The sequence below is a fragment of the Bufo bufo genome, chromosome 3 (genome assembly GCF_905171765.1).
Source record: "Bufo bufo chromosome 3, aBufBuf1.1, whole genome shotgun sequence".
In the NCBI taxonomy this organism is placed as follows: Eukaryota; Metazoa; Chordata; class Amphibia; order Anura; family Bufonidae; genus Bufo; species Bufo bufo.
The window spans coordinates 236,140,675-236,164,602 of NC_053391.1; the positions used below are offsets into that span (position 1 = coordinate 236,140,675).

General features: G+C 42.2%; 1 protein-coding gene across 2 annotated transcripts in view; it reads left to right on the plus strand.

Annotated features, from left to right (window-relative positions):
* LOC120995071 (complement decay-accelerating factor-like) overlaps nt 1-23,928 on the plus strand; it is a 172,584-nt gene that overhangs the window by 37,266 nt on the left and 111,390 nt on the right. For both annotated transcript variants that reach the window (XM_040424054.1, XM_040424055.1), the window contains exons 4-5: nt 11,892-12,083; nt 15,541-15,640. In XM_040424054.1, coding sequence (XP_040279988.1) covers nt 11,892-12,083; nt 15,541-15,640 — 292 coding nt within the window. The remainder of the gene's footprint in view (nt 1-11,891; nt 12,084-15,540; nt 15,641-23,928) is intronic.

The following is a 23,928-nucleotide window of genomic DNA, read 5'->3' on the forward strand; positions in this document are numbered from 1 at the left end:
CACATACGGACATCTGAATGGAGCCTTATAGGGGGGTGATCAATGACAGGGGGGGTGATCACCCCATATAGACTCCCTGATCACCCCCCCTGTCATTGATCACCCCCCTGTCATTGATCACCCCCCTGTCAGGCTCAATATGCCCCTCATTGAATACCTTGGGGTGTCTTCTTTCCAAAATGGGGTCACATGTGGGGTATTTATACTGCCCTGGCATTCTAGGGGCCCCAAAGCGTGAGAAGAAGTCTGGTATCCAAATGTCTAAAAATGCCCTCCTAAAAGGAATTTGGGCACCTTTGCGCATCTAGGCTGCAAAAAAAGTGTCACACATCTGGTATCGCCGTACTCAGGAGAAGTTGGGGTATGTGTTTTGGGGTGTCATTTTACATATACCCATGCTGGGTCGTCCTTTGGGGAAAAGGTGCTTCTTTCCACTCTCCCCCCCTGATTTTTCCTCTAGTAAATCTCTTGTGGTGCTGTCATGGGCGAAGGGAAAAATTATGATTTCTTACCAGTAATTTTATTTTCCAGAGCCCATGACAACACCCTTATATTCCCTCCCTATTGGGTTATGTTGGTTCTCTTATACTCACACGGGTGTTGCATCAAAAAAATAAAAAAATTATGATTAATCATCTAACACTATGTTGGTGGACTTCCTCCGATGCTTGGATATCACATTGAATTGGGAGGAGAGTGTCCGCCCTTTTTATTCTGCAGGTTTCCTGTCTGTGGGGACCGGATCCTCTCTCCCTCGTGGTGCTGTCATGGGCTCTGGAAAATCAAATTACTGGTAAGTAATCCTCATTTTCTCCAGCTTCCCACTACATTGCATGCAATATAAAAAGTAGGGATCGGATCGATTTTTTATTTATTTTTATTTTTTATTTTTTTAGTACCGATACCGATAACCTGTGAACTTTCAGGCCGATAGCCGATAACTTATGCCGATATTCTGTGCAGTTCTATTTTTAAAAAAAATTAAACATTTTGTTACGGCGTTCACCACATAGGAGATTTTTTTTAAAATATTTTAATAGTTTGTACGTTTCAGACGTGGCAATATGTGATATGTTTATTGTTTATATATTTTATATGTAAAATTGGCAAAGGGGGTGCTCAGAAAGTCAGAGCTGCTTCAAAAAGCGGAAATTCACATTTTTGTACCATAGTTTGTAAACGCTATAACTTTTACCCAAACATTTTTTTTTTTATCAAAGACATGTAGAACAATAAATTTAGAGCAAAATTTATATATGGATCTCGTTTTTTTTGCCAAATTTTACAACTGAAAGTGAAAAATGTCATTTTTTTGCAAAAAAATCGTTAAATTTCGATTAATAACAAAAAAAGTAAAAATGTCAGCAGCAATGAAATATGACCAAATGAAAGCTCTATTAGTGAGAAGAAAAGGAGGTAAAATTCATTTGGGTGGTAAGTTGCATGACCGAGCAATAAACCGCTAAAGTTGTGGAGTGCCGATTTGTAAAAAAGGGCCTGGTCTTTAGGGGGGTATAAACCTGTGGTCCTTAAGTGGTTAAGAATGACATTTTATTTTTTGGGGATGTTACAAGGCTTAGAAGTTTAGAAGCAAATCTCTCAGAAATTTTCAAAAACCCACTATTCAAGGACCAGTTCAGATCTGAAGTCACTTTGTGAGGCTTATGTAATAGAAACCACCCAAAAATTACCCCATTCTATAAACTACACCCCTCAAGGTATTCAAAACTGATTTTACAAACTTTGTTAACCCTTTAGGTGTTCCACAAGAATTAATGAAAAATAGATACAATTTCAAAATTTCACTTTTTTGGCAGATTTTCCATTTTAATTTTTTTCCAGTTAACAGTCAAACCAAACTTAATATTTATGGCTCTGATTCTGTAATTTACAGTAACACCCCATATGTGGTCGTAAACCGCTGTATGGGCACACGGCAGGGCGCAGAAGGATAGGAATGCTATACGGTTTTTGGAAGGCAGATTTTGCTGGACTGTTTTTTTTTTTTTTACACCATGTCCGATTTGAAGCCCCCCTGATGCACCCCTAGAGTAGAAACTCCAAAAAGTGACCCAATTTTAGAAACTACGGGATAGGGTGGCAGTTTTGTTGGTACTATTTTAGGGTACATATGATTTTTGGTTGCTCTATATTACACTTTTTGTGAGGCAAGGTAACAAGAAATAGCTTTTTTGGCGTTTTTGATTTTTGTTATTTATAACATTCATCTGACAGGTTAGCTCATGTGGTATTTTTTTTATAGACCAGGTTGTCACGGACGCGGCGATGCCTAATATGTATTGTTTTTTTTATTTATGTAAGTTTTACACAATGACTTCATTTTTGAAACAAAATAAATCATGTTTTAGTGTCTCCATATTCTGAGAGCCATAGTTTTTTTTTCAGTTTTCTGGGCGATTATCTTTGGTAGGGTATGATTTTTGCGGGATGAGATGACGGTTTGATTGTCACTATTTTGGGGTGCATAGGACTTTTTGATCGCTTGCTATTACACTTTTAGTGATGTAAGGTGATAAAAAAATTGCTTTTTTTACATTCTTTTTTTTTTTTTTTTTTGGGATATTCACCTGAGGGGTTAGGTCATGTGATATTTTTATAGAGGCGGTCGATACGGACGCGGCGATACCTAATATGTATACTTTTTTATTTATTTATGTAAGTTTTACACAATAACAGCTTTTTTTAAAACAAAAAAAAATGATGTTTTAGGGTCTCCATATTCTGATATAACAAAAACAAAGACAGGTGCACTCTGCGGTCTTACTAAGCCCTCAAACTGATGTTAAAATTGAGAGATTAGCCAACATGTCCTACGTGAGGACATGTCTGAGCCCGAGCACCGCGCCAAGGTTTCTCAAGTAGCTCGGGATCTGCCCCCCCGGTATAGATGCGCCACTGCATATGGGGTTGAGCACTTCCTGCTTTTTAATACCACGCCAATTTGTAGTTTGTATTTTTTGGAGGTGTAGAAACTCCTAGTCTGAATGTGCTTTTATTTTCATCTACAGGCAGCATTCTGGTGCACATTTCTTAATTATAATCCTTAAAAAAAACAACTTTATAATAGACTTCGGGATAGGAGATATTCAGACACCATCTTGAGAAAAGTGTATAGAGAAGTAAGAGTACAGGAGAGAACAAGACCTTCTTACTCCTAAAAATTCCTCAGTTGAGTCACAAGCTCCGATTCGTTTAATTTCCACCTATGATGGGGCCAATGAGGAAATTAGAACTATACTAAAGAAATATTGGCCTATTCTGCAAATAGATCTCGATTTTATCTAATGTAGTCACTATCCACCCCGATATTACGTATTTAAAAGGCAGAAGCCTTAGAGATCAACTGGTACACGGTCATTATACAGGCACGTGGCTAGATCGGAAACCAACAGGATTGTTCCGTTGTGGGACATGTAAAGCGTGTGAAAACATCTCTACATCAAAAATCCTGTCACTAAACAATGTTTTCCAGTTAGGGGATTTGTGATTTGTAAAACCAGGGTCGTGGTTTACATCTGTCAATGCCCATGTCCTAAAGACTACATTGGTAAGACAGTGAGAGAGCTTAGAAGGAGGATATGTGAACATAAAAAATAATATCCATAAGAAAAATGTCACTCCTGTGGCTAACCATGTAATTGAGAAACATATGGGTGATCCTCGGGTGCTACGTTTCTCGATCCTTGAAATAATCCCTCAGTTACCAAGAAAAGGTGACTGGGATAAGAAAATTCTTCGAAAAGAAACAGAATGGATTTACAAGTTCCGGTCTTAGTCTCCCAGTGGTTTAAATGAGAGATTAAAGGGGTATTCCCATCACAATGATCACTGTTAAAGAGGACCTTTCATCTGGCAAAACATTGTGAACTAAGCGTCATGATCTGTACAGCGGTGCCCAGGGATCTCACTGCACTTACTATTATCCCTGGGCGCCGCTCCGTTCTCCTGCTATGCCCTTCGGTATGTTCAGCCACTTGGTTATGATAGGAGGAGACTGCCCTTGTTCTCCTGGGCGTCTCCTTCTCCTAGGCTGTAGCGCTGGCCAATCGCAGTGCTACAGCTTGGGAGAAGGAGACGCCCAGGAGAACAAGGGCAGTCTCCTCCTACTATAACCAAGTGACCGAACATACCGGAGGGCATAGCAGGAGAACTGAGCGGCGCCCAGGGATAATAGTAAGTGCAGTGGGATCCCTGGGCGCTGCTGTACAGATCATGACACTTAGTTCACAATGTTTTGCTAGATGATAGGTCCTCTTTAAATCTGTTAATGATTTGGCAGTGATCATTTTTGTACATACATTTAATTACCCAATTACCACCCTTTTTGAGAAAATAAGTCCCCTCTTACCTGATCGTTGTCTTTTAGTCTCCCCTGGTTACGGCCACCTTTCCTGTCGAATTACCGCGGGGCCGCGCTTGCGCAGAAGACTGAAGATTTTCTCCGGGCCGTGCAATGTCCTGAACGCGCACGCCGGCGCGCATGCGCCATGATGACTTCTTCCTGGCCAGTATAGTACAGAGCCGCGAACGCGCACGCCGGCTCTGTACTATACGGGCCAGGAATAAATCACCATGGCGCATGCGTGGTGGCGTGCGCGTTCAGGACATTGCGCGGCCCTGCCGGGAAAAAATCTTCTGCGCAAGCGCGGCCCGGCCGGGAGAGGAATCCAGGAAGTGATTGTCGCACTCAACGAAGACAAGTATGAAAAGTGAAGATGGGAATACCCCTTTAACGTTTAGTTGTTTCCTATGATGGTATTAATTTCTAGGATCTTCCTTTGCAATTTCTCTACTTCAGCTTCTGATAGTATTATCAAGGTGTCTGAAACTAGGCAGTGATGGCAGAAGCATCCGAATATACAGTCTGCGGCATAGACTTTGCCACATGATTATTGGTTGTGTTTCTTGTTTTTTTTCCTCCCAAATCCACAAATTTTTTTTAATTTTTTTTTAGGTCAGTATACATAAATCTAGGGTGCGGGGATTGTTTAAGCACATTTATAATCTCTTATTTGGGATATTTTTCGGTACAGATATATGTCCGAATTTGTATTTTTAATTTTTTTGGGATATACATTATATCCCAGCCTGAATGTGCTTTTTATAGGTTCCCCCTCCCTCTTTACATGCATGCTGAACCTATGATAGCCCAGCTGAGACGTAGGGCTGCTAGTATTTACTAGCTGGCAGAGGAGAGCCACAATCCTGACCAGAAGTGCGCAATGCATTCCACCGCATGCGTTCCGCGACCGGAAGTGGAGATTGAGCGCCACAGTATGCGTTCCCATTGAAGTCTCCTAGCCGGATGTAGGTTTCCCGGCGGGAGGAAGTTAAACGGCGGCTCCCTATTTAAACAGGGGATTTTCTATCATATTTGCCTGCACCATTTTGTACCGCTGATGCGGCTATCTACACACTGGGGGCCAGTACATGTGAGTAATAGAACTGTAGCATCGATCTTTGATGCCACCGCACCTGTATCGTCTATTTAGACTGTGTTTTGATCTTTGGTTTTAGGTTGACTTGGTCCTTTATATCTTAAAGATGTTGGCCTGATATACTGTGTATATTTCCCCCTGCATCAATCTGTGTAGTGAGCTGCTCATTTATCATTTATTTTTTTATGTTATCTATACCCTATTTATTAATTTTTGTATGGCCCACCGTGGCGTTTCTCCATACGGACCCCCTGAAGAACCCGGTAGGGGGAAAACGCGTTGAAGTATTAGGGAAACATGTTCATTAGGGATTTTTTTTTTAGGGTACTATGGGGATAGGTACAAGGACGGAGGGTCTCCACGTTCAGGAGACACCTCCGGGCATTAGGGTTGATAGGGTGTTCCTAGGGAAAGAGACCCCTTAATCGGATTGCCTTTTTTCCCCCCTGTGTGTTCTAACTTCCCCATAGACCTTTTTGGTACTATATTTTCATTACTGACTGGGACATATTTAAGAAGGTTCTTAGCTCAGGCTCCACTTCACAGCTAGGGTCGGAGAAAGCTCCGACACTGTCTTTTAACCCTTTGATCATGCTATGGTCCATACTAAGGAATGATCAAAGGAGATTCCCCCCACCCCACGATCGGGTCACCAGGTTTCTCAGTGACCTGATCGTAGACTAAGGCCTCTTGCATACTACTGTGTGTCCCCCGTGCCTGTATTGCGGCCCAGATACGGCGGGTCCGCAATAAACGGGGCACCAGCCTTTTACAATTTGCATCACGGGTGCGGACCCATTAACTTGAATGGGTCCGCAAATCTGGAGATGCAGTATGGAACGGAACCACTATGCTTCTGTGGGGTTCCGTTCCGTTCTTCCATTCCGCAAGAAGATAGAAAGATAAAATCGGAGGGATCGCGGAACCCATTCAAGTTGAAGGGGTTGTGATCTGCATGCGCCTGGCCCACGGTTGGTGTCCGTGCATTGCGGTTTGCAGCACGACCACGGGGGACATACGTTCGTGTGAAAGAGGCCTAGGGCCTCTTTCACACGGCCGTTTTTTTTTCCCGTTTACTGGCCGTTTTTTGCGGTCCGTATACGGAACCATTGATTTCAATGGGTCCGCAAAAAAAACGGAATGTACTCCGTATGCATTCCGTTTCCGTTTTTCCGTTTTTCCGTTCCGTTTTAACATAGAACATGTCCTATTATTGCCCGCAAATCACAGTCCGTGGCTCCATTCAAGTCAATGGGTCCGCAAAAAAACGGAACACATACGGAAATGCATCCGTATGTCTTCCGTTTCCGTTCCGTTTTTTGCTGAACCATCTATTGAAAATGTTATGCCCAGCCCAATTTTATCTATGTAATTACTGTATACTGTATATGCCATACGGAAAAACGGAACGGAAAAACGGAACAGAAACGGAAACACAACGGAAACAAAAAACCGAACAACGGATCCGTGAAAAACGGATCGCAAAACACTGAAAAAGCCATACGGTCGTGTGCAATAGGCCTAAGGGAGTAACCCACAGTCAGCCCTGAGGAGTTGACTGTCGAGGAAAAAGCACAGGTATGTCTGGGGGCAAGGATTGTGGGAGTGCACATAGTCCAGCACTTTTTTTTTGTAGTGTGCAATCATGACCATTGCTGCTGGATTGCAGGGTGGTCGTAACCATGGAAACATGCAGTTTATAATGTGAGGGAAAAATGAATCTAGCCAGCTAGGGTTGTCACGATGCCAAAATTTTGATTCGATTTCGATACCATACAAAAGTATTGCGATACTCGATACCACATGAAAAAAATAAAACGCCTCAAAAAAATGTGTGTATTACGCATCTTATGGAACATCCGGCCCATAATAGAACAGTCCTATCCTATTTTTTGGGGGAAGACAAGGTGTCTAAAAAGAAATTGCGAATCGCACAGTTTTTACAAAAAATTTTTTTTCTGTTACGGCGTTCACCGTATAGGAGATATCTTTTAATAGTTTGAACTTTTTCGGACGTGGCGATATGTAATATGTATGTTTATTGTTTATATATATTTTAGATGTAAAACTGGGAAAGGGGGGATTTATACTTTAAACTTTTTTTTTATTTTCTTTTTCTTTAAAACTTTTTATTTAATAACTATTTCCTCCATTAGGGGCTAGAACCTGGGATCTTTTCATCCCTTGTCCTATTCACCCTAATACAGATCTATTAGGGTGAATAGGACTTTACTTTCTCCCTGCTGTCTTGTGCTTTGTGCACACAGCAGCAGTCAACTTAACATGGCAACCAAGGCTTCAGCAGCCAACCTGGCTGCCATGGTAATCGATCGGGGCCCCAGGATTACACTGCTGGGGCTCCGATCACAACTGCAACTGCACCCCCAATGAAGAGGGGAGGGGACCCTCTGGCCACTGCCACCAATAATTTAATACTGGGGGGGGGGGCGGGGGTTGCACTGCACCACACCACCAATGTTTTTAAACCATTAATACAAATACAGGAGGCGGGTGCAGCGGCAGAAACATAGCTGGCACCCGACCTGTATGATAGGGAGCTGCGATCAGTGGCGGTTAAACACTCAGGTGCGGCATTGTATTAATGAGTTACCTATTTTCATTGGTGGAGCAGTGGCCACAGCCCCTCCCCTCTCTCCTGTCATTGGTGCATCGGCAGCAGTGACACAGGGGGGAGGTGGAGAGTGACTCCTTCTCCCCTGTGCTGCTGAGGGAACATAGTGCACACTGAGAGCAGCGCACTCCATATTCTCTGATACTAGGCTGCGCAGCCTAGTATTGGTAAATGGCAAATCCCGGTATCGACTCGGTACAGGTACAAAAGTATCGATTGGGTATCGATAATTCGATACCCAGTACAACCCTATAGCCAGCAAAGGAAGCAATATGGACAGTCACAATACATTAGTAAGTGCCTTGTATTTACTTTCTCTACATTATAAATGCCATTTGCTGAAGTGAGACAACTCCTTTAAGGACTTTTGGTGTCATTAACAGGAGGAGCCTGAACAAAAGAACTATACAGCTTGGACTAGTGCAGGGAAATGTGAGTTTTTACTAAAGATAAATGTGTGTGCAGACCTCCCAATTGTCCCTCTTTTGGAGGGACAGTCCCTCTTTTTGGCTCAAATCCCTCAAGTCTGTTTGCTCCTTAAATGTCACTCTTTTTGATCTGAAGTATAGATTTGCATTATTACATTTACAATTTTGATCCAAAAAATGCTTGTCTGGTTCCTCACTGTATATTAGAGCCCACCTTGTATATTATTTCCTTATTATGATAATGGCTCTGTGAGAGCTGAAACGTTACCTGTATCAACATGTGTTGAATAAATATCGTATTCTTTTCACTTTTTATCCAAGGAGTGCTGCGTTACATTATATATATATATATATATATATATATATATATATATATATATATATATATATATATATCTATATCTATATATATATATCAATCACACACACACACAACAGAGCTGTATGGATGTAGCAGAGTTGATTGTATGTGTAGCAGGGCTGTATATGTATAGCAGAGCTGTATCTGTCTATGGCAGTGCTGTGTGTTTATAGCAGAGTTGTGTGTGTATCATAGACAAATACTTAACCACCTCCCGTCCGCCCATTGAATATAAACGTCCGGGAGGTGGTTGTCTATCTCCTAATGGACGTTTTAAAACGTCCTTTTAGAGATCGCAGCTGCACGCTAATCGTGCAGCTGCTGAATGGGTTGCCCGCTGTCAGTGACAGCAGGGCAACCCTTAGAGAAGGCAGGGACAGTGCCCAGGTGTCCCTGCCTTCTAGATCGCTGTATACACAGCACTCACTGAGCGCTGTGCATACAGAGCAGGAAGCGCTATGCGCTTCCTGTTCCGGCCCGGCGGTCATGTGATCGCCGGGACCGGAGAGTGCAGGAGCTGTGAGGTCTTTCAGAGATCTCGATCAGCCCTGCACTGAGGCTGTACAGCGCTGTATTGCGCTGTACAGCCTCTCTGGGGGGTGCATTTCTTTTGTAACTGGGGCTACTGTGTCAGCCCCAGTTACAGGAGAAATCAACAGTGAAAAAATAAAATTAAAAAAGTGAAGTAAATGTCCCCCAGAGGTCTTGTATATCCTTATGGGGGAAGCAAAGTGTAAAAGTGTTGAAAAATAAAAATAAAAAAAAAGGTTTCACATGTAAAAAAAATAATTCCCTATGTAAGGAATAATTATTATTTTTTTAAATAGGAAAAATAAAATAGACAGATTTGGTATTGCCGTGTTCGTGATGGTCTGCTCTATAAATAAATCACATGATCGACCCAGTCCGATAAACACCATAAAAAAAATAAACTGTGTCAAAAAAAGCAATTTTTGGCACCTTACATCAAAAAAAGTGCAACACCAAGTGATCAAAAAGGCCCACAAAATGGTACCAATAAAACCGCACCTGAGGGTTTAACTGCCACTGATCGCAGCTCCCTATCATCATAGAGGTCGGGTGCCAGCTATTATTGTGTAAAACTTAAATAAGAAAAAGTATACATATTAGGTATCGCCACGTCCGTAACTATCTGCTCTATTAAAATGTCACTTGACCGAACCCCTCAGATGAACGCTGTAAAAATAAATAAAAACTGTGCTAAAACAACCAATTTTTTTTGTCACCTTGCCCCATAAAGTGTTATAATGAATGATCAAAAAATCATATGTACCCAAAAATAATACCAATAAAACTGGCACCTTATCCCCTATTTTCCAGAATGAGGTCACTTCTTGGGAGTTTCTACTGTAAGGGTGCATCAGGGGGGCTTCAAATGGGACATGGCATCTAAAAACCATGTGGCGCTCCTTTACTTCTGCGCCCTGCCCATACAGCAGTTTATGACCACATGTGGGGTGTTTTTGTAAACCGCAGAATCTGGGTAATAAATATTGAGTTTTGTGTTTGGCTGTTAACCATCGATGTGTTAAAGAAAAAATTGGATTAAAATGGAAAATCTGCCCAAAAAATGAAATTAAAAAATTTGATCTCCATTTTCCTATAATTCTTGTGGAATGCCTAAAGGGTTAACAAAGTTTGTAAAATCGCTTTTAAGTAACTTAAGGGGTTTAGTTTCTACAATGGGGTCATTTATGGGGGTATCCACTATGTAGCCCCCACAAAGTGACTTCAGACCTGAACTGGTCCTTAAAAAGTGTGTTTTTTATCAATTTTCTTAAAAATTTTAAGAATTGCTTCTAAGCCTTCTAACGTCCCCCAAAAAATAAAATTACATTTCTAAAATGGTGCCAACATAAAGTAGACATATGGGGAATGTTAAGTAATAAATATTTTATGAGGTATCACTTTCTGTTTTAAAAGCAGAGAAATAGAAATTTAGAAAATTGTGAATTTTTCAAAATTTTTGGTAAATTTTGGGATTTTTTCATAAATAAAGGTGAAATATATTGACTCATTTATGACTAGCATGAAGTACAATGTGTCATGAGAAAACAATCTCTGAATGACTTGGATAAGTAAAAGCATTCCAAAGTTACTACCACATAAAGTGAGATATGTCAGATTAGCAAAATTAGGCCTGGTCAGGAAGGGGGCAAATGGCCTGGATGGGAAGTGTTTAAAAATCTATCGGGGCACAACAGAGCAATGACAGGAGACACGTTTATTTGGAGAGGTAAATTTAATGAGCTGACCACATGCGCCATTGCTGGTTGTTACAATGGTCAGCAGAGAACACAGTAAGGGTAACAAGAGCTGACCAAAACTCTTCTCCCCCTACGCTACACCCTAAAGTTACTGACCTTGACCCCTCCACTTCCGTAAACCACATTCTCTTCAAAGAGGACCTAGAAATTTTTTACCCAGGCAGCCCCTACCAAGAGACCCACAGATCTGGTGACGTCAATGAACACATTGCTGGGCGGTAGCCTCTGCCTAGCAGTGTGCCTAGGTAAAAAAAAACAAGCCCTTGCCCTGCGCGATCCAGCGCAGGTCAAGGGAGAGCATGGGAGCATGAAATGCTCCGATGCTCATCTTGGTGGGGCTGTCTGGGTGAAAATATGGGTATGTCTGGGGTTATCTCTGAACCTGGACAATCCCTTTAAGGGGTTAATAACTTTCATGCTTTCTAGTGCAGTCACATTCCAAGAATAGGTGCATAAATAATACCATAATACCAGTGGCTAGTATAGCATAGTTTAAAGGGATTGCCCAGAATAATTAGAAAAACATGGCTGCTTCCTTTGAGAAAAAGTGCTGCATCTGTCCAGGAATTGTATCTGGTATGGCAACTTGGCTCCAGTGAAGTGAATTCCAGTTTTTGGAATAAGGCAGCCATGTTTTTCTAGTCTTTTACAACTTATTTTTAGTATTTTTTTTTTTTTTATGTTCGACTTACTGTATTAATTTGTACTTTCTCTTTTTACTAGGAGCCTGTGGTGTTCCTAACAGACTCCAGTATGCAGTGCCAAGGGACAGCGATCTTGAGAAAGATATCTTTTCTCCTGGTACAATCGTGAGATATGATTGTAGAGATGGTTATAGGCGTGTTGCTCAGACAATCAATTCTGTTACCTGCCTTGATAACTATACATGGTCTGAGCCAAGTGTATTCTGCGAGCGTAAGTACATGATCTTTTTATTTCTTGGTCTTATTACATTGCCGAAATTTAGAAGGGAAACACTTGTCACAGAACTCCTTGGTTCTTGCGGGACCCAGATATTGGGAATAAATAGTAGTTAAAATATGTATTGCACATGCACGCCAACATATTACTGCTTTGGCCAGACCACCAGTGTATAGGCCAAACACTGAATTCTGAGAATTCTGAGAAAATGTGGAATGATTTTTTGCTCCAGATAGGGAGGTCTAAGTATGCTTATCTCTTGGGATTTTAAAGGGAACCTGTCATCTGGATTTTGGGTATAGAGTTGAGGACATGGGTTGCTAGATGGCTGCTAGCACATCCGCAATATCCAGTCCCCATAGCTCTGTGTGCTTTTATTGTGTAAAAAACTGATTTGATACATATGCAAATTAACCTGGGATGAGTCAGAGCTTGAAAATATGACTCTTCTCTGGTCACACAAGTAAGATATGACTCTTATGTTCATTTGCATAAAAGGCGGGAAGTACAAAAATACTTATTGAATTTGTCTGCAAATGAAATTTAAAAGTGTAATTTATATGTTTAGGACAACACTATGAACATTTAGAAGTGCTCAGTGAGGGTAGCATAGTAGAGGTGACAGGTTCCTTTTAAGCAAAAGTACTGTATATTCCTGCGTATAAGACTACTTTTTAACACATGAAAATCTTCTCAAAAGTCGGGGGTCGTCTTATACGCCGGGTATGGCGGGCGCTGCAGTGCCGGGACGCCCGAATTATCAACAGAGAGAGCCCGGGCTATTGCCTTGTATCCCCAGCAGCTGAGAGCTGCGATGTAACCCACGGCATATGCCCCCCCCCCCGCGCTGTACCTTGTTTACCGCCCCCTGCTCTGTACCTTGTATGCCTCCTCCTGTGTTGCCTATATAAAGGTGATACTTGCCTTTTGTAATTCTTCCTGTGCTGATAATGAGAACAGTTATTGAAAAGTTACCGCACAGAACAGGAAATCGCGGCCTATTGTTAGACCTAGTGGCCAGTGCGAAAATTGTAGAATTATATATATTTTTTAAATATAGTGTTATATGGATAATTGAAAAAAATATGTTTAACCTAATGTGATTTAAACAATAGGTCTTTTTCTAATGACACATTACCTTTTAAAAAGGGTGGTCCAGGATTAGAAAAATGAAGGCCACTTACCTCCCCTAACAGCACCAGCCATGTCCCCTGGTTGTGTGCACTGTTGAAGCTCAACTACATTTACGTCACTGGAGCTGAAGTGTAATACCAGGGCCATCCCATGGACAGATGTGGTGCTGCTTCTGGTTTTAAAGGGATTGTTCCATCATGGCATTTCACGGCCAAAATGGGAATACCACACTGTATGTGCCAGCCCAGGAAGGCAGGGTTACAAAAACAGCCAATAGCTGATGCTTTGCTGTTTCCATAACGCCTATAGTAGTGCAATGAATCTCTGCAAAAAGTTCCCGAGTTACAGAAACTCTGCTATGAAAGTTATGGCAACAGCGGAGTGCCAGTCCCTCGAATGCTTCCGTAATTCTGATCCACAGATGGTCGATATTGGACATCCCCTTTTAAGCAGCCATGTATAGCCTCTTTAAGGAATCTTTCCATCAGGGCTTATGCACACGCCCATTGTTTGCGTCTGCATCCGAGCAGCATTTTTTGCGGATCGGATACTGACCCATTCACTTCAATGTTGCTGCAAAAGATGTGGATGGCATAAAGAATTCAGGCAAATATGAACACTGTTTGAGTAGTCGGCATGTAAACTGCTGTGGAGGAGGGGGTCCGTTGTGACCACTGTGGTGGAAGGCTGCTGTGATCACTGGGAGATCTGCTGTCATCTCAGGGAACCCCCCAACCAGATTATTGGACTTATCCCTACATGTATCATTGCTGCATCCTGAGTCTGTTAGACTCGCTTTAGATTTGTCCAGTCTTGGAAATAATACTTTTGAAAAGGGCTAGAAAGGCCGAATTTTCAGAAAATCTTATTTGACAAACAGGATTTTTGCATCCATCCCTGACAGCCCTTTTTGTATCATTACATTTACTGGAGAATGCTTTATTAGTGCTGTACCTGTCAGGAGCTATCAGTCGTTCCTGTCGGGCTGTAAGATTACCCAATGCCATGGTTTTAACTTAAAGGGACTCTGTGATCAGCGACCTCCCTATCCCACTGTTTGCATAGACACAGACCTGCAGTTCACTAGATTGAAGCGCTCTTTTTCTTTTGCTGATCCGCATCTCCATCCCTGAGTTATGATACTTTTGAAAGTACTATTAGGAGTTTGGTGCAAATAGGGCATCACCGTTGCACTCATTGCACCCAAGCTCCCATGATTTCTGTGGCCAGCCCCTCCCTTGCTGCTTTGATTTACCGGTCCGGTCAATGGTAAAGCGGCAAGGGCCTGGACACAGAAAGGGGCAGTGCTTGAGTGAAATGAGGGCAATAGTAACTCCCTTATTGCACCAAACGCCTAACTTGTATATTAGGAAAAGGTATCAAACCTTTCATAACTTGGTAACAGAGCCTCGGACCAATGAAAGAAAAACGGTGCTTTAATCAAGTGAACTACAGATTTGGTCTATGCAAATAGTTGGATAAGGGAGGTCATTGGTGATAGAAAATCCCATTATAGGGAGTCTAACAATAAACATTGATGGCATAGAATCTTTTTATTGACGTTCATAAAACATTTAAAGGGAGTCTGTCAGCAGTTTTGTCAATGCTAAACTGCTGACCACCGACACAAGGTTGTAGCTGTGGAGAGCAATGCAAACTTACCTTTTGTAGCGCTTTTCTAATCAAAAGTAGTAGAATTAGAAAGGGGTATCACAGTGAAGTGCTCTCTGCATTCAACTACTTCACAGCACCGCCACGCTCTAAGGGACAGCTCAAGCTTCCAGTCAGGAAACCGCTACAGCTGTAACTCAAACCAGAGGGGGAGGAGGTCGTGAAGCATCTCAATGCAGAATGCACTTCACAGTGAAGCCCTGCCCTGGGCACTTGAAAGATGAGAATCTGGCAAAAAAACAAAAAAAAAACTTATTTATTCTACTCCTGATGAGAAAAGTTCTACACAAGGTTAGTTTGTACTGCTCTCCTTAGCCCTACCTAGTGCTTTCAGCAGTTTAGCATGGTCAAAACTGCTGTTAGACTCACTTTGAATGACACCTGTCACCAAAATGTTTGGATCACTCATTATACAGTCGAATTCTGCACTATATATTTTTATTTTGCTAACCTAGACTGTATTTGTCCGTTTTTATTTTATTTATTTTATTTTTTTCTTCTTTCACTTTTTGGTGCTTTCTTTTGTTCGTCATTTCTTCTTCCTTTTTTTTTTTTTTTCATGCTCTTTCTTTTGTGCTTTCTTACCTTCCTATCTGCCTGCCATTTCTTTCTCCTTTTTCCTTTTCTTTCTTGTTTGTCCTGGCAGGCAGATCATGTGGGAATCCTGGAGATATAGAAAATGGAGACTTCGAGGCAACAGATGGGTTTTTGTTCGGTTCCAGAGTGACATATAAATGTTATGCAGGGTAAGTTTGAGAATAAGCTATCGTGTACATGACGATTAACGCTAACTGGCCACTGTATGACTTCTGGCATTTAACAGTTTTTTCCCTCTGCAGACTAGCTGATTGATGTCTACCTTAGTGTACATATGGTGAACACAGGCAATTCTTCTCCTTTTACACAGACTGATAATATCAGGCAATTATCAGGAAGGAGCCAAACATTACCAATAATTGCTTGAGTATCACACTAGCGCATAATATCAGTCTATGTCCAGGCCCATAAACTATAATTTGGACTGGTGGAGATCTGTCCACAACCCAGCAAAAATGGAGAGAATCGGCTTGATAAAAAAACTATTTTCGTTTGGCCGGTTCTCGGCATACTTGCCAGGTTGCATCCGGATCTCCCAGGGTCCCCATTAGGGTCCATTCACACGTCCGTAGTGTATTGCGGATCCGCAATACACCCAGCTGGCTCCCCCATAGAACTGCCTATTCTTGTCCCCAATTGCGGACAAGAATAGGACATGTTCTATTTTTTTCCTGAGCCGCAGACAGGAAGAACCGGGGCGCGCTCCGGAAATGCTGATGCGGACAGCACACTGTGCTGTCGGCATCCATTTTTGCCCCATAGAGAATGAATGGGTCCGCACCCGTTGCGCAATTTGTGGAATAGATGCAGACCCATTCTGCGGACGTGTGTATGGACCCTTATAGTTAAAGGGGTTGACCACTCTGCATGTATTTTCTACTACTGTGTGGGAGGCAGGAAAAAAGTACTTTTCCTAATATATGTCTTTAAGTAGATCTGCTTTTCCTCATCCTCGCAGCGCATGCCCAGTCTGCCACTGGCGCCCCAGCCTCACGTAACCCTAACTACCCCCATCCGACACTTCTACTGTGTCCAGGGTCGGTGCCTGGAGCTGACACATTACCGGTAGGGATGTTCCGATACCATTATCGGTAACGGGACTGATACTGGACATTTGCAGAGTACTTGTACTCCTGCAAATGTCCCTGATACCAGTGCCGATACCTGCTGGCCGCTTGCAGCGGCCCTCTCAGCAGTTCAGCGTGGGGGAAGGAATTCTGTGACTGGCATTCCCGGCACCCGACCTCTGAGAGGACGCTGTGATCCGCACAATTAACCCCTCAGGTGTGGCACCTGAGGGGATAATTGCGCGGATCACAGCGTCCTGTCAGAGGTCGGGTGCCGGTACTGTTCAGTCTCTGCATTGGTGGCATTGGGCAGTGCGCCTCCCCCCCCCCCCGCAGTATTAATCATTGGTGGCAGTGGCCACAGGGTCCCCCCCATCATTGGTGGCAGTGGTCAGTTCCGATCGGAGTCCCAGCAGTGTAATGCTGGGGCTCCGATCGGTTACCATGGCAGCCAGGACGCTACTGAAGTCCTGGCTGCCATGGTATGTTAGTGAGCAGCATTATACTCACGTGCGCCATGACTTTCAGTCAGATAGCCGATAATTTATACCGATATTCTGTGCATTTTCATCCTACACAAATCTGTTAAATGAAGAGATGCGCATATATATATATATATATATATATATATACATACATATATACACACACTGTATTTATACTTTAATCTTTTGGTGTGTTTTTTTTACGTTTATTTTTTATTTTTTTTTAATAACAATTTCCCCCTTAGGGGCTAGAACCTGGGATTTTTTAATACCTTGTCCTATTCACCCTAATAGAGCTCTATTAGGGTGAACAGGACTTCACACTGTACCTGCTTCCCTGTGCATAGTACACACAGCAGCAGGGAGCTTACCATGGCAGCCAGGGCTTCAGTAGCATCCTGTCTGCCATGGTAACCGATCAGAACCCCAGGCTTACACTTTTGGGGCTCTGATCAGAAGCTGCCACTGCCACCAATGAAGAGGAGGGGAGGGGACCCTGTGGCCACTGCCATCAATGATTTTAATACTGGCGTTGGGGGGTGCACTGCGCCACTAATGTTTTTAATACTGGGTGAAGGGCGCACTGAGCCACCAATGAAGATAACTCGCCCATTAATTCAAATACAGCCGCACCCGACCTATGAGAGGTAGCTACGATGTGCGACAGGGGTTAACTGCCGCGGATCGCAGCTACATGTCATAGAGGTCGGGTGCGGCTGTATGATTCTGCAGCCAGCACCCGCCTCCTGTTGAATTTGAATGAGTGAGTTAACTTCATTGGTGGCGCATTGGCCACAGCCCCTCCCCTCCTCTTTTCCTCTCTCCTCTCATTGGTAGCAGCCCCACAGGGGGAGGGAGACACTGCCTCCTTCTCCCCTGTGCTGCTGAGGGAACATGGATCACGCTGACAGCAGCGCGATTCATGTTCGCTATCGGCAAGGTTAGATGCCGATACTGATAACTTAGAAAATCCTGAATATCGGCCGATAATATCGGTAAATTCGATAATCGGTCGATCCCTATTCGTGGGTACACAATCTGCTGCACAGAAATTATGATTTTCGGTGCCCGCAGAAGACATCGTCACTCAATGAACAAGTGTTTATATAAACAGTCATCCTTAATGATTAGCCTTATTATCGGTCTGTGTAAAAGGACCTTAACGCTCTTTCTCTCTCACTAATTCGGGAGCAGCAGCAGTACCAGGACAGTATAGGACAAGTATAAGGAACTATTGAATAGTATTGAAGTGAGTAAAGCACTTGAGGTGAGAGAGGATTTTAAATTGATTGCATCAGCCCTTTGTGTATGGCTCTCTGCTTGTTTCTCACTCTGCAGCTCTCTTCTCCTCCCCTTCCCTCTGCATAGACTTTTATGGTAGCTTGTTATTATTCCTTGAGTGAGCTGGCAGTCCACTTCGGCCTCTCAGTATTGACAGAATTTAGTGAAAGGAAAGCGAGTTGGAGGAATTAAAGAGCTGATAAGTGGGCTTACAGTTTTCTGCAGAGTATATTTCATTTGCATACGGACTCTGCTAGACTACTCATTTGAAAAAAAAATTTGTCCAATGTTTGCTTATCGTTATATTAGTACTTTCACAATTACCTAACCAGCTTTCTGTGTACAGGCTACATTTTCTGCTGCTTGTTGAGTATATATCGACTCTTCTGATTTTAAAGTATTTTTGTGAATTAGAACTCATGCACACGACTGTATTTTGCATACCGCAAAACACAGATATGCAAAAAAAAATTTACATCCGTGTGACATCTGTATTGCATCCGCAAAACGGACAAGAATAGGACATGTTCTATTTTTTTAGAGGAACGGACATACGGAAACGGAATGCATACAGAGTAATTTTTTTTTTTTTTTTTTACAGGCTTTCATTGTGTTTGCTGGTACATAACTGATTACGATGTAACCCACAGAGGTTGCACTATTTTTCCAGAATAGTAAAAATACTTTTTTTTTTTTTTTAGGAGTATTTTTAGCCATGGAGGAGTGTGAAAGTTGCAGTAATTTAAATAGCTAATATACAGGCCTACATGTTAAGGGCTTGTTAACATCTGCATTGGAGGCTCCGTTCAGGGCTTCTGTAACATATTCTGTCAAAAAGACTTTACAAAAAAAGGCTTAAATGCAGGAATTTTTTGTTTGGTAACAGAAACTGAATGGACTTCATCATAGTCGAGTAGTCTGTTCAGCTCCATTCATGTCAGTTTTGTGTCCGATCCAGCACTTCTGTTAATTTTTGTTGTTCTGCTCATGTAATGGAGCAAAACAGCAGAAATAAATAGCGGTGGTGTGAATGTGCCCTAAGAGGTTGGTATTTATGCAGTGGAACCATTACTAGTCTAAATAACTTATCTCCCTCCCCCCCCAATCATCTTCTCCAATATACTGTCCAAAGTAAATAACATCACTGCCCTCCCTCCAGGCCCTCCAACATACAATCCCATGTAAATAACATCACCCCCTCCCTCTAGTGCCTCCAACATACAGTCCCATGTAAATAACATCACCCCCTCCCTCTAGTGCCTCCAACATACAGTCCCATGTAAATAACGTCACCCCCTCTCTCTAGCCCCTCCAACGTACGGTCCCATGTAAATAACATTGCTCCCTCTCTCTCCAGGATAAGATCAATAATCCCCTGGGAGGGGTCTGGAGTGAATGCACAGCAAGCTATTATAGCCAAGTGATAAAGTACAGTCTGATATAGTGTATCTTCCCTGTACTTTAGCACTTGGCTATAATCATTCACTGCAGACCCCATCCAGGGGCTTAGAAACCCCAGGCCAGCACCCTGACCAACATTAAAGAGTAACTACAATTTTTAGAAACTTTTGATATGTCATAGGGTTGATAACTGCTAAGCGCAATACTGAAGACGGTCTCCTAGTAAGTCTTCTACTGCTCTCTGCAGCAAGGAGAAACGGTGCTTGGCTGAGCGCTTCTGACTCCTCAGAAATGGGACCCCCGCCAATCAACACTTTTGATGTGTCCCTATGACATATCAAAAGTTTCAAAAACTAAAGCCCATTGCGCACCAAAAGGCTGCTTACCCTGCCAGGCACCTCCCCATGAAGATTGAGCACGGCTGTACGAGCTTCCATTCACCGCTTCAAAGTGGTGTGCCCAGTGGTCCGGAAGTCTGCCCAAACCGACCAGTGGCGGAATTGTTTATATTTTGTTTCAAAATTCCACCCTATTTGGAATTTTTTCCCACATTTAATGGGACATTAAATGGTGGTATTAGAAAGTACAACTTGTTGTGAACGGAAAAATGAAAAACTTAAATGGCTCCGGGAAATCAGGAAGTTAACACAATTTTCCGTTTTTGGGTTTTCTTTTTCTTATCAGGAAAGGGTTAAAATCACCTTTTTTTTTTTTTTTTTTTACAAATAAACTGTAAAAGAATAAACCTAAAAAGTATTGCCATGTCTGAAAATGTCTCGACTATTAAATTAGAAGTATTTATCTGGTGTATGGCAAGCACTATAATTAGGCTTGAGCGAATAGAGTCGATTCGTTCAAACACTTTGTTTTAATGCTGTACAGAGACCTGCCTCCATTAAAATGTATTGCAAAATTTGTTTCAGTCGAAGTTGCGTGAGACTTCGGTGAATGAGTTCGGTATTCGTTTCTACATGTTTGAAATCGCTTAGGCCCCTTTCACACGGGCGAGTTTTCCGCACGGGTTCAATGCGTGAGGTGAATGCATTGCACCCGCACTGAATCCGGACCCATTAACTTCAATGAGGCTGTGCACTTGTGCGTTGCGTGAAAATCGCAGCAAGCTCTATATTGTGCGTTTTTCACGCAACGCAGGCCCCATAGAAGTGAATGGGGCTACGTGAAAATTGCAAGCAAGTGGTTGCTAGGTGACTATCGGGATGGGGACCTGATCTTTATTATTTTCCCTTATAACATGGTTATAAGAGAAAATAATAGCATTCTTAATACAGAATGCTAAGTAAATTAGGGATGGAAGGGTTAAAAAAAAAAAATAATTTAACTCTCCTCATCCACTTGCTCGCGCTGCCCGGCTCGTCGTCTTTCTTCTTCTTTGACCTGGGAGGAAAAGGAACTTTGGTGACGTCACTGCGCTCATCACATGGTCCATCACATGGTACATTACCATGCGATGGGCGCAGTGATGTCACCAAAGGTCCTTTTCCTCCCAGGTCAGTTTAATAATTATAATTTATTTAACCCCTCCATCCCTAATTTACTTAGCATTCTATATTAAGAATGCTATTGTTTTCCCTTATAACCATGTTATAAAGGAAAATAATAAAATCTACAGAACACCAAACCCGAACTTCTGTGAAGAAGTTCGGTTCTGGGAACCAAACATGCTGATTTTTCTCACGTGCGTGCAAAACGCATTAAAACGCTTTGCACTCGTGCAGAAAAATTGCGCATTTTCCCGCAACGTACCCGCATCGTATCCTGCCCTCACACACGACGCCCGTGTGAAGGAGGCCTTAAAATTCAGGATCCGAAGTCGTGTTTGGAACAGGCTTGTTCTGCCTCCACAGATGTAATACATTTTAACCCCTTCATGACCCTGCCTTTTTTCACCTTAAGGACCAGGCCATTTTTTGCAAATCTGACATGTCACTTTATGTGGTGATAACTTTAAAACGCTTTTACTTATCCAAGCCATTCTGAGATTTTCTCGTCACATATTGTACTTCATGACAGTGGTAAATTTGAGTAAAAATATTTCATTTTTATTTATTAAAAAAATATTAATAATTTACCAAAAATTTGGAAAAAATAGCAAATTTCTATTTCTCTGCATTTAAAGCAGAAAGTGATACCTCCTAAGATAGTTATTACTTTACATTTCCCATATGTCTAATTCATGTTTGGATCATTTTGTAAATTTACATTTTCTTTTTTTTTGTTTTTTTTGACGTTAGAAGGTTTAGAAGATTAGAAGCAAATCTTAAAATTTTTAAGACCATTTCCAAAACCAACCAAATTTTTAAGGACCAGTTCAGGTCTTAAGTCACTTTGTGGGGCTTACATAGGAGAAACCACCCATAAATGACACAATTTTAGAAACTACACCCCTCAAGGTAATCAAAACTGATTTGACAAACTGTTAACCCTTTAGGTGTTCCACAAGAATTAAAGGAAAATGTAGATGAAACTTCAGAATTTCACTTTTTTGGCAGATTTTCAATTTTTTCCAGTAACAAAGCAAGGGTTAACAGCCAAACAAAACTCAATATTTATTACTCTGATTCTGTAGTTGACAGAAACAGCCCATATGTGGTTGTAAAATGCTGTACAGGCACATGGGCAGGGTACAGAAGGAAAGGAACGCCATATTTAATTTTTGGAAGGCAGATTTCACTGGGATAATTTTAACCCCTTAGGGACCCATGACGTACCGGTACGTCATGTATAGTTCTGATCACCGGCGGGCGGTGATCGGAACCTGGTGCCTGCTCAAATCATTGAGCAGGCACCTAGGCTAAATGCACGGGGGGGGGGGGGGGGGGGGGGGTTAGATCATGTGATATTTATACAGCAGGTCGTTACCGACATGGCGACACCTAATATGTATACTTTTTTATTTTATTTAAGTTATACACAATAAAAGCATTTTTGAAACATAAATAAAAATCTCGTTTTAGTGTCTCCCTATTCTGAGAGCCATAGTGTTTTTTTTTTTTTTTTTTTTCTTGGCCTATTTTATGTAGGGGGCTCCTTTTCTGTCGGATAAGGTGACTGTTTAATTGGTACTATTTTGGAGGGCATACGCCTTTTTGATAGCTTGGTTTTACACTTTGTGATGTAAGGTGACAAAAAATGGTTGTTTTAGCACAGCTTTTATTTTATTCTACGGCCTTCAGTTAAGGGGGTGAATCTTGATATTTTTATAGAACCGGTCGTTATGGACGCGGCAGTACCAAATATATCTCTCTTCTTATTTTTTCTTTCCTGCCTGTGAGACCCAGCCTAAGGGGCTGCATCTCACAGGCTTCTGCAGAAGGCAAGCCCTGATCCCTATGGAAGGCATCGGGCAGCCTTCTCTGTCATCGGGTCCCCGCCACTGCAAAGCGGGGACCCGATGGAGATGCAAAGGGCATGCGTACCCTCTGCATGCCGCGGTCAGCTTTGACTGCACCATATAAGGGGTTAATACGCCAGCATCTGTGTCTTCACCGATGCCGGCGTATGCAACAAGGACCTGGCTGTCAATGACTGCCGGGCTGTGCCGCTGATCGGGCGGGTGCAGCACCTGCACCTACCCTCAGCTGTACATGTACGGCGCTGGTCCTTAAGGGGTTAATGCTGTACGAAAACAGGTCTCCGTTCAGCGTTAAAGAGGACCTTTCACCACTCCTGACATGCCTATTTTAATAGTTACATGCATTCCTAACGTAATAACAATTCTGGAGCATCTATTCTTGTGGCTCTATGTTGTGCCGTTCCTTTATTATTTGCACTAGATGTCAGGAATGAATTTCTATTGGCCTTCAGTAAGGGTACAGAGGGATGTAACCAGTTGGGGGGTGTACCTGCACAGACTGAAAATGGCAGCACTGACTGGATAGAGTGAGTCTGTGCAGGTACACAGACCCAACTGGTTACCACTCCTCTGTACCCTTACTGAAGGCTAATAGCAATTCATTCATAACTTCTAGTAGAAATAATAGAGGAATCACACAACATAGAGCCATAAGAATTACAGGATTGTTATTACATGGGAAATGCATGAAGCTATTAAAACAGGAATGTCAGGAAAGGTGACAGGTCCTCTTTAAATCAAACTTTTAGAACAAATCGACTTTCGGATCTATGATCTAGGATTTGCTTAATACTAAATATATTTAAAAAAAAATTAAAATCAAACAGTTA